At 37.1% G+C, this 12,055-nt stretch overlaps 1 protein-coding gene across 1 annotated transcript in view; it reads left to right on the plus strand.

The window, feature by feature from the left end:
- Positions 1-6,633: 6,633 nt before the first annotated feature.
- Smp_181270.1 (hypothetical protein) overlaps positions 6,634-12,055 on the plus strand; it is a gene marked incomplete at its 3' end in the record, with an annotated part of 43,914 nt that continues 38,492 nt past the window's right edge. Inside the window, exon 1 of the mRNA XM_018799846.1 lies at positions 6,634-6,990. Coding sequence (XP_018651594.1) covers positions 6,730-6,990 — 261 coding nt within the window. The 5' untranslated portion in view covers positions 6,634-6,729. The remainder of the gene's footprint in view (positions 6,991-12,055) is intronic.

Raw genomic sequence — 12,055 nt, forward strand, 5'->3', positions numbered from 1 at the left:
TTTAGCTGATGTCAGGTTGTGATGAAAACCCTAAATCGAATCCCCTTCCCTAACCATCAACTGTAAATCACAATCCTTATTCTTACATACAGGTTTAAAACCCTCATTTAGCCTTAGTCAGTAGGTGAACTGACTAGGGCTAGGTGAACGCCCCAAAATGCCCTGGTACGGCCGAGAGTGAGGAGAGTCCGCTCTCCCTCTCCAAATGCTCTCACATGGCCACGCGTATATAGCCTCTGTCAGGGAAGTCCTACTCACTGACTTCTCGTGGCATTACTGTTGTTTACGAAATTGCGAGGACGAAAAGTGAATGTCCAGTGCTTTTACCGGTTCAGTGGACATGGTGAGTTCACCTAGGGGAGTTGGAAAACCCTCATTCCAAACCAATGGTGCATATGGGCTCCAGGATCCTGATGGAACGAATGGCGTATGAATCAATCGTTGATCACCGTTTACCATGGGACTGCATCTCCTCACGATGCTCCACTTCCTTGTGGATCAGACCTTTAGATCGAAGGCTCCGTGTGTGGCCCCCTGAAAAAACCACGTGGTTCGGTCTGGGCAACTAGGCGGTATCACAGCCCTCACACAAATCAAATGAGATTTGTGTGGTGCATATATATCTGGTGCCTCTTTGTACCAATATTTATGTGTTTAAATAAAATAAATTAAAAAACTAGGTGAACATTTTCAAGGCCAGTTCAAAGTTGCTCAAAGGTCGTCCATAAATTATAGTCTCAACAAAATTTCTATTCATTTTATTGAGTTTGAATGTGCTGTTATCACTGTAAATTTCATTTTTTTGCTTAATCATCTTCGAATCTCGCGAGTGCGGGATCGTGGATGCGCACTGCTGAGGAGTCCCATAACAGGACGAAACGGCCGTCTAATGCTTCCAGGTTTTCCATGGTGGTCTAGCTACAATTGACCCAAGATTTAAACTATGAAAAATACTGAAATTTCCACAAACCCCCCTTCTCATCTCTGAATAATGTGGAATTATAAGTTGAACAAAACTTAATTTCTACCCATTTGTATACCTTTCTAAACGATAGAGTTTAAGTTAGGGTAGTTAGTAAAAAAAATTACCATAATGTACATCTGTCATTCAATTAAGGCAAACTCAGTGTTCCAATTTATTTTCAAGATAGAAAGAAACTTGTCAAAGATATGAAAATTCTTTACACAATCGAAACCTTTGTTAAACAATCAGAAAAACCAAAAAATAAGTTTTAATTTGACCTCTTCTTTTATGTTGGTTTTAGCTTCTAGTTACTGAAAGCAACCACTCCCCCCCCTTGTCCCTTTTTTTTTATTTATTGACCTTTTTTCCCTTTATCCAATTTATTTCTATTTCAACGTTCATTCTGACTATATTTTGTTGTAATGTCATCATTTTATCTCATCAGCTAATCTAATTATTTGATCAATGTCCAAGATCTTGACAACTAGAACTTGAGTTTCTTAATAAGTATACCACTTATTCATACCTTTGTTTCTCTTACGCTTCTTTCACTATTTTCGGTTAGTATTTTTAAAACAAACAGATTGTTTCTGCTACCTTGACATGACTCTAGACCTGGTTGTGGCTGCATCGACCACCTATCTAAGTGGTTGCTTCAAAACCGGCCTGGGTCAACACATGAACTAAGGATAGGGAGTGTAGTAGTCGAACGCGTCGATAACTCTGAGATGGAGGTACATACAACTGACGAGTCCCAAATTGGACGAGACGCTCGTCCTGTATTCCACTGTTAGTCACTATCCATCTTTGCTTATAATGCTTGTGAATTAAGGCTATATCGAGGCAATACGCACAGTATGCACATATGGTCAATAACAGACTGATCAATTACAGTCCTAAATATCAATGAGAAGATTCAAACAAACAATACCAAGTGAGTACACTCATTGTAATTAAACCATTGTAATTAAACGTAATCAAAACTGTATTACATTAATTAATACAATCCCGAGAGTGCGGGATCGTGGATGCGCACTGCTGAGGAGTCTCATAATAGGACGAAACGGTCGTCCAGTGCTTCCAGGTTTTCCATAGCTTCAATTGACTCATGATTTCAACTATGGCAATGCTGTTTTTGTTTAAACTTATTCATGTAACATAGTAATAAATCATAACTTAAATATTCTTCTTACCTGGTTCAATAAAATTAGGCAGACCCCCTTAAATAAACAGTTTTAAAGTTTTAGAAGGGGGGGGGAAACAAAAATCAATACAACTGAGTCATTCAATTGTTTATTTAGTTCCCATTGTTATTTATGACCACACCCATAGGGTGTAGGGAGAATAAAAACAAACAAACAAACAATGGAATAAATATAATATTACTAATACTTATGTTAAATCTAATAGGGAAAAGAGAAAAGAAAAAACTGAATATAGGCAAATATTAATCCAAAGTTTACATTTGCCCGTATGTAACTTGTTAAGAATTGATCATTTCTTTCTAATAATTGAATTTAGGAATCAATTATAGCTAGACCACTATAGAAAGTCTGGAAATATTGGACGGTCATTACGTCCTAGTATGAGACTCATCAGTGATAGTGTGCATCCATGATACTGCTCGAAGATAATTGGCGTACATTTTCAAACAACCTAGAAAAAAAAAGTTCTTTTATGAGTGTAATAATTTCATCCCAGGACAGAATGGGTTGGAGAATGCTGGTCGGCCGCCTTTGTTCCAATGGGAGTAACAGGTGTAAGTAATTAGTAGTTTCATATTTGTTACTTTTTGAGGTTTCCCGTGTTAATCTGTAACAATGGACGCTTATAATATTCTTTTAATATATTTTAGCCAGATAAATCAAATGACCGATACATTAGCCACCCACCAGCATTATCCAACACATTATGTCCTGGGCTTTCTTCTCCAGTTCTTCAACTTTTGTTCATTCTTCTCATGTTTGTCTCCATTTCACAGCGTAATGTGTTCTTAGATCTTCCTCTTCTTCTTTGACCTTCAGGATTCCAAGTGATGAGGACTTGTCTTGTGACGTAGTTGGGTGCTCTCCTCAATGTATGTCCTATCCACTTCTAGCGATTCTTCCTGATTTCTTCCTCTGCTGAAATCTGGTTTGTTCTCCCCCACAATAGATTGTTGCTGATAGTATCTGACCAACGGATACTATCAGCAACTCCACCTGTAGCCCCTCCGGGGGCTACTACCGGTCCCCATCCCGGATAAATGAGGAGGGTTGAGCATGGAGTTAGCGACCCCATCCCTTAGAAAACTAACTCGCTAAAAAACGCTAGCCAGAAAAAAATTATTCAAACCGATACATAATACTTCAAAAATAATCCCTAACCCAATGGAAATCAGAGAGAGGTCAAGTGGTTAGTGAAAAACTCTTGATACTCAAGAAGTCAAAGTTTAAAAAAGAACAATTTTAATATTTAGCAACAAGAATATTCTCTAAATACAGTTAAATTACTAAATTAAAAAAATGAACGATCAGTCAAATGACAATAAAAGTTGCTAAGGCAACATGAATTGGAAAAATGCATCATAATATAATAAAATACTGATATTGATAATAGTATGGCTATATTTTATGACTGTGGAAAAACTGAGATTAGTTACCTGTTCAACAGAAGAAGACTGATGTGGTTTGAAGCAAATAAAAGGTTGCGAAATTGTAAATGAAGATCTATTCATGTACCAACTACTGATTCACAGTACTGAACACCATGACATGGAACTGTATAACATTACATATCATTTCAAATGTTTGCTTCATAAATGAATTTGAATGTACTGAACTGGGAGTAGTCAACAGTGAAATGTAAGGTGTTGGTTGGAGTTAGTCGACAGGAAACCCTACTTGACATAGGTTTTATTCTACTTGGCACACGTCAGCAGGGTGTATCTGTAATTTTGAGGGAGGTGATACTCCCTTATGGATTCGGCCTCTTGTCACCCAGCTTCACAGATGTTAACACGACTGACCAGGTGCACTTGTGATTTGTCAATTAAAGGCTTTGTAACATTATTACTTATTGAATAAATTAATTAAAACTCTTAAAACTAATAAAAAGGGTTTTGACAGAAGTATATAAATAATATTTTTTACTTCCAAGATGAAGCCTTTCCATAACGAAAGAAGGGAGCTAGAAGAGGTTGGTCCTACAAGTGGAACACGTCATCTAACCCCACGTATTTCCTTCTCCGGCAGCAAGAAACAAAAAAAAAGATTAACAGATCCAGAACTACTCTCAAAAGGTTACCGGTCTCAAGTAGTTGTCTCTTCACTACTTCAGTTACTCACTCAGGCCACTAAGACAGCTACAAACCCGGTTTCTTTTTTAGTTACCTAATATAGAAATATCCCCCCGCAATATGGGTAACTGGAAAGTGACAACCTCCCTCATACATGTTGCTGAACCGCCGTCTGATTTCAAAAGTAAATTAAATGACTAGTCGTTGTAAAAAATATGTGAATGACGTCCAAAACATCTAATTTGTACACATAAAGTGAGGTTTAGATGACAAGTGGCAGTTGCTTATACTTAAAATAGAATTTGGGCGTTACTCTATCCACTAACCACCCAAAAGGAAGTACGAGAATTTACTAAATAACCTATCTCCATCATATATATTCACATGATATTGTTGTGTAGGTTTAATTTGTTCAACACCAAGTTCTTTGTCATTTGTTCTGAGATCCTCTTAGATAATATCCTTTCTTCTCTTACAACATACTTGATACTATAGGTACATGTAAATAAGTAGATATAACCGAGGCTAGCTTAACGATGTATATTATAGAAGTTAGATCCTGTGAGTAGCCTTTTTGTTTCATGCGTTATTGTCAAACTGGCAGTAGGAAAGGTCATTGCAATGGTGGGCCATGGTCGATGCCTACTCTGTGCACCAAAGTCATCACATTTGGATGAAACTCAGACAAGCATATTCGTATCAAGGACTGTAACGACCATAATTCAAATATTCAGTATAAACTTAGTAATCGATTTAACAAAATCAAGATCAATTTGATTGAGCGAAACCACTTTATTCTTCCTCTTAGGGTTACAAAGCTTCCTTGAGTCACTCACAGTCAACTGTTATATCAAGGAACCATACTTTGTGTGAATATTTACGGTATTAAATAGCAGTAACAGATTTCACCTAAAATAAAAATTACCTCGATATTGACTCTTGGTTACTAGACGGTCAAAAGTTTTCCTCCCATAAAATTACATACTATGTGATAAGAATAATAATTATTTCATACATTTAACTCCGTTTATTATCTTAGTAAATACAACTATTAAGTACCTGAGAATCAACAAAAATGAAATCGAAAACCTGTCTTCAGTATTCAAGTTAAGCCAAATGTGTTTTCAGCAGACAGCCAAAGAGCAACAACAACCAATCACTTCAACCTGTAACCTACAGTTCCGTAAAACCATAGCTTATTGTCAACCGTCCGAGATCATACAATAACTAAATGGAATATTAGAGACAAATATTAACTAAAGTATGGAGGGATTTCCAAAGTATTCATTCTGTTACAGCGACATTGTGTTGTGGAATCTCATTCAGTGACCTAAAGTGATAATAATTAAAATAGATGGAATCCGGGAGTGAACATCAACTGTGGGATCCAGGTACACCCTACTGGCGATTCCTAAATAGGACTTAACGAGCGTCCTGGATTCCATTTATTCTAGAAAAATAATGCTGAATTAAGGATCGTGGATGCACACTGCTACTGAGCAGTCTCACAATAGGACGAAACGGGCGTCCAGGGCTTACAAGTTTTCCATGGTGGTCTAGCTTCAATTGACTCATGATCTCAACTATTAAAATTACAAATACATTTCTTAAAAACAGTAATTTGTTAACTTTCGTAATTGACGAAATAGTTACAATGCTTGAATTAGAGTGTTGATGAAATATTGAACACTATTTTTCTAAGTTAAGAAAACAACAACAATAAAATCCTGTTACATCACTAAGATTGAATTTACATGCTCTTTGTAAACAGGTAAACCATTCTGAGTATTAAATTCACTTGGTATTGTTTTACTTGAATCATCCCATTGATGTTTAGGACTGTAATTAATCAGTCTTTTATTGGCATATGTGCATACTGTGCCTCGATATAGCCTTAATTCACAAGCATTATAAGCAAAGTTGGATAGTGTCTAGCAGTGGAATCCACTTTGACGCTCGTTTCCTCCTATTTGAGACGCATCAGTTGGATGTACTTGCATCTCAGAGTTGATTTTCACTCTGAGACTCGAACCCAGTACCATTCGCTTAAAATACCACCGAATTACCCACTTAGCAACTGGATCCTTTTGAATATTTCTCATATTATGTAATAAATAGGACACACAATGTACATTGAGTGTTGGGCTATTTTGATTGGTTAATTAAATTTAATTAATTATTTACTATTCAATAGGAGAGAATGAAGCTAGACATGTAAAATAAAAACACACACCTGTCTTAAATTAGTATCACCCTTATGCAAAATATTAAAAAAAAATTTAAAAAAAAGGCGTTGCACCAATAATACAATAAGTTAAAATTACAAAAAAAAATTGTACTCTATAACCGTTTAAGACTAATGCATAATTGTCTACGTTTATTACAGTGACGACATAGCCCAGTAGGCGTTTACTTTCAAGAGTAAAAGTTGAATACCACTTTTCTTTTTTGGCGAAGGATTATCATATTGGAATGGAATTTTTGTGTCATGTACTTAAATGAATCAAATCAAATTATGACAAATACAAATACAATGCTTCCTCCTAAAACTCCACAATGTCCTATTCCACCTAATACACATCATTCTAATACATATCATACAGAAAATTCTATACCAGATGATGATACTTCTGTTATATTGGATAATAATTGTTTAAATGCTAATCTTAATGAAGATTCAATGATGATTTTATCGCAATCAATTGATTCTATTCATACAGTTGGTACTAATAATGGTGAAGGAACAGAGGTAAATATTTCATTATGATTTGTATCTTTAGACTTTATTTAAATCATTTGATTTGTGTGAGGTCTGTGATACTGCCCACGTGCCCAAACTGAAGCAGGTGGTTTTCTTAGGGGGCCACTCCTCGAGTCTTCGACCTAAAGGTCTGATCCACAACGCAGTGGAGCATCGTGAGGAGATGCAGTCCCATGGTAGACGATGACCAACAATTGGTTCATACACCGTTTGTTCCCTCAAGGTACTGGAGCCCATGTACACCATTGATTTGAAATCAGGGTTTTCCAACTCCCCTAGGTGAACTCATCGTGTCCACTGAACCGGTTAAAGCACCGGACATTCACTTTTCTCCCTCTCAATTTCGTAAACAACAGTAATGCCACGAGAAGTCAGTGAGTAGGACTTCCCTGACAGAGGCTATATACGCGTGGCCGTATGAGAGCGTTTCGAGAGGGTGGGCCCTCCCCACTCTCGGCAGTATCAGGGCATATGGGGGCTCTTTAAACTGAACTGATATTTCTTTAATGACAGCTAATCTTTATGAAGTTGTGATGTTAGGTGTTTTGCTACTAGAATAATAAATCACACATATAAATAAACAATTGGGTTGTTGACTTAAGTAATTTCTCAGTCAAGAAAGATGGATGCAAGTTGTTTTTGTTTTTCATAGAATAAATATTTAGTCAGTGTTGATAGTCTGAAACTATTTCTATTATTCTGAAATATTCCACCTTCCTGTAAGTGAATAATGTCTGAAACAAAGGTCAGAAGGTGTTTTGTGGAGATTTTAGTATTTTCATAGTTGAAATCATGAGTCAACTGAAGCTAGACCACCATGAAAAACCTGTAAACACTGGACGGCTCAGTGGTCTATCGGTTAAGTGCTCTGGCGCGAGACTGGTCGGTTCTTGGTTCGAATCTTGCGAGTGCGGGATCGTGGATGCACGCTGCTGAGTAGTCCCATAATAGGACGAAACGGCCATCCAGTGCTTCCAGGTTTTCAATGGTGATCTAAATTTAATTGACTCATGATTTCAACTATGAAAGAGAGGTGTTAACTTTGACTTGTGATAGCCAACAACATAATCATTTCAAACTGTAGTTGATTGAGCTTTACCTGATTGATGGAAAGTGATTCACGAATGGTGAAGTTTGCCCGATGCTGAAAAACTTTTATATATAGTATTCCACGCGGTATAACTATACTAAAGTGTCGAACGTCTCAGTCAATAGGAAGAGAACTTGTATAGAACAAAAGTATTTTGTTACAGAATTAATAAAACATGTAATATTATAGTTGTTTTAGGATGTTTACCAGTTTTCAATCCTTATTATCGTATGTACATTCTCATTAATTGAGCAGTATCTGTAAATAGTCTTGCTTATCTGAATGTGAATGCGTTAACACTGAAGATTTATTCCTGGGTCGTTCTCACAGTTATAAATCGTTTTACCGCCTACAAATTCGCTGAAGCATTAGTGAGATCCAGTTATAAGACAATGATATAGAGATGCCATGCTTGAAAATGGATATTTATTTTTGCCATTCCTATTTCATGAACTCGTCTATTCTTGGGTGAACCACTGATAAAGTGTTTCATGAAAACAAAGAAAACCGAAACGGAAAATTACTGACTTAAATGTTGATGTGTTCTACAGTCATTTTTATTCTGTGATAGCCAAACCGAATTTGCCTCACGACTTATAATCGTTCTTAGCAGTGTATAGCTGCATTTCTACAAGGCTTGACATATGCTTTAAGATGGGAGTCATCCATTTTCGAATTTCGCTCAAAACGGAAGTCGTTATATGGATTCTGATTGTCTCCAGTCTATAGTATAATTACTCCAGAATCATCGCCTTTTTTCATCAGTCTTTTTTTAAAAAGCAATTGTTTCATATATTTCCTGACTTTACACAAAATCATTTTTATGTATTTGCCGATCACTATCGTAATCTTAAGTTTGCTACAATGCCAATCCAACTCAGGCTATATAATTTTGTTTCAAACTTCATTCTTTAATATTAGTCTTCGAGTTACATCTTTATTAAGTGCTGGCTTGGTGTTAAGGCGTTCAACTTGCGGCTACTAATCTGTAGGTTTAATCCTTGCCCTACCTAATTCTATAGTATTATTACCTTCCACATGATCTGACTGGTAGCTAATTATGCAAGCCCCCAAATGTCTTGGCATGGCTGAGAGTGGGGATGGCCCTCCCTCTCTCGAAATACTCTCACATGGCCATGCGTATTCAGCCTCTGTCAGGGAAGTCCTACCCACTGACTTCTCACATAACGAGTGTTGTCTACGAAATTGAGAGGAAGAAAGCCGAATGTCCGGCGCTTTAACCGGTTCGGTGGACACGATGAGTTCACCTAGGGAAGTTGGAAAACCGTGATTACAAACCAATGGTGTACATGAGCTCCATTATCCTGAGGGAACGAATGGCATATGAACCAACTGTTGGTAACCGACTACCATGGGACTGCATCTCCTCACGTCGCCCCAGTGCCTTGTGGATTAGAATTGGTACTTTAGTCGGTAAAAATGTGTTCCACCCTATAATCGTTTATTCGATAGTATACTAAACCCTCTACTGTATGTGTTAGCGCCTGTTGTAGAGAATAATTTATAATTATGCTTCATTTAAATATAAATTCAGTGGAAATCATCAAAATATTTTGCAGCATATGTTATGTAATGTACATGGAATATTGAATAAAGCTATCATAATCTTTAGTTATTCGTAATCTATCAGTCAAATTGGCTGGAACTTAGTGACTATGTTCACTTTCCATAAATAGAAGTTAATTGTGGTATGATATACCGGATATTCTTCTATACTTTCATCAGGATGTTTCTTTATTTAGTATTTTGTAACTCAGTAGTTAAGGCATTCTACTTTCAGGCATCAAACTGCAGTTTCGAGTCGAGGAATATCATTAGCCTCCACATTTGAAGTGTGCCTCATAGTCAGATGCACTAATTTATAATAGGGTACATAATAATATTTTGTCTATCTGTCCGGTGGCGTAATTGTTACTCATGTAAAAATGACATTATGTTCAAACTATTCGATCCATGTTTAGGTTCTTAAATGCTCTAAATGAGACTCATAGGTTTTTCAATGTAATAATATCTGATATATTAATGTTGGAGTATTAGTGACGTTCTTACAACAGTTAAAAGATGACGATACGCTTCACCGACACGTATTCCGATTTTATTCAAGGATTCACTATGTCAGTGTGTTTCAACACATTCACTTCGTTTGCCTTTGACTTTGGTTTATCGGGATTCTTTTCTGAGACTTACTTTATGATTCGTAAGAAATTAAAACGATAATGGAAAAATTCTGGTATATGACATGGTTTCTGCCGTCTTATCAACTTGTCTCTTATATTGATAAAGTTTAAATCATTTATCGCAAAATTTACAGACGATAAAATGAGCGTTAAATCATACGATTTTAAAGTGTTCAAACACATTTAATCATTATCTGTATAATGTTAAGGAAATTGTTGAGTTTTAATTGAGATCGTGAATCGATCGACGGTAGACCATCATTGAAAACCTGCAAGCTGTGGATGGCTATTTCGTCTTAGTATGGGGACTCCTCAGGAATGCGCATCCACGACCACGAAATATCGTAGATTGATCGAAGTGAGACATTAACACTGCTGGATCTCAGCCTAGTGGTCCAGAGGTTAAGCGTCCGTGAGAGCTCAAAGGTCCTGGATTTGAGCCTCGCGCGGGTTTGTGAATGCACACTTCTCAGGAGTCCCATGCTAAGACGAAACGGCCGTTCAGTGCCCCCTGATTTTCAATGGTGTTCTACTATTGATCGGTTGAGGAGCTTAATTCAAACATTAAATCATTTATTATGACATCTCAAGAGAGCGGAAAATGAAAATATATGTTATGTTAACCTCATTTTTCTACTAAGCTTCAAAGAAAATGACCAGTTTGAGACAAGTCAGATTTTGTGGTGTTAGTTACATAGTGTGTATTTGCAGAGTTTTATTCTTACTTGTTCTTGAATATTCAACGACATGGGAACCGGAGTCATAAAATCTGTGAATATAGCTATTATCACGTGGTAGATAATGAACTCCACATCAGATTGTTAATAAAGCGCATTTCAAATGACTGCTCATGAAGCTGTTATATTTTTTGATAGAGTTATGTTCCCTGGACTTGGTGGTTTAATCATTAAGCTTTCACCATCCTTCTAAACAACATCATCAATAAAACATTTGGATAGAAACAAATTATTCTAATTTGTCTACTAAAATAATCATCCCGAGCTACTACATATCTTATCTATCTCAATTCTAATGTTTACTTATCGATAAACTCTTAAGTGCTGGTTTTCGAGAATTGATCTCCTACCAGGGGGTCCACTAAGCTACTTAGAATACGCAGATGACATAGTCCTGTTTGGTGAAGACGCTGGCAAAATGCAGAGTCTTCTGTTAGAACTGAGTAATAATGCCAGGATGTTTGGGATGCGTTTCTCCCCATCTAAATGTAAATTGTTACTCCAGGACTGGCCTGCGTCAACACCTGAACGCAGGATAGGGAGCGAAGTAGTCGAACGTGTCGACAATTTCACTTATCTTGGAAGTCTGATCAGCACTAATGGGTTGGTGTCTGACCAAATCTCAGCACGGAACCAAAAGGCTCGTTTGGCTTTTGCCAACTTATGGCGAAGACGAGATATCCGTCTATCAATTAAGGGACGAGTATACTGCGCAGCAGTTCGTTCTGTTCTACTTTACGGCTGTGAAACATGGCCATTAAGGGTACAGGATACTCGCAAGTTACTAGTATTTGATGACAGATGTCCTCGAAATATTGCTCGCATCTGCTGGGATCACCGGGTAAGTAATAGTGAGGTTAGACACAGGGTATTAGGGAATGATGGTAAATCAGTTTATGAGGTGATGAATCTTCATCGACTGAGATGGTTGGGCCATGTGTTACGTATACCTGAACACAGATTACCACGACGCGCGATGTTTACTAGTGTAGGGGATTGTTGGAAAAGAGTTAGGGGCGGCCAAACCA

Source organism: Schistosoma mansoni, chromosome 3 (genome assembly GCF_000237925.1).
Source record: "Schistosoma mansoni strain Puerto Rico chromosome 3, complete genome".
NCBI classification, from domain to species: Eukaryota; Metazoa; Platyhelminthes; class Trematoda; order Strigeidida; family Schistosomatidae; genus Schistosoma; species Schistosoma mansoni.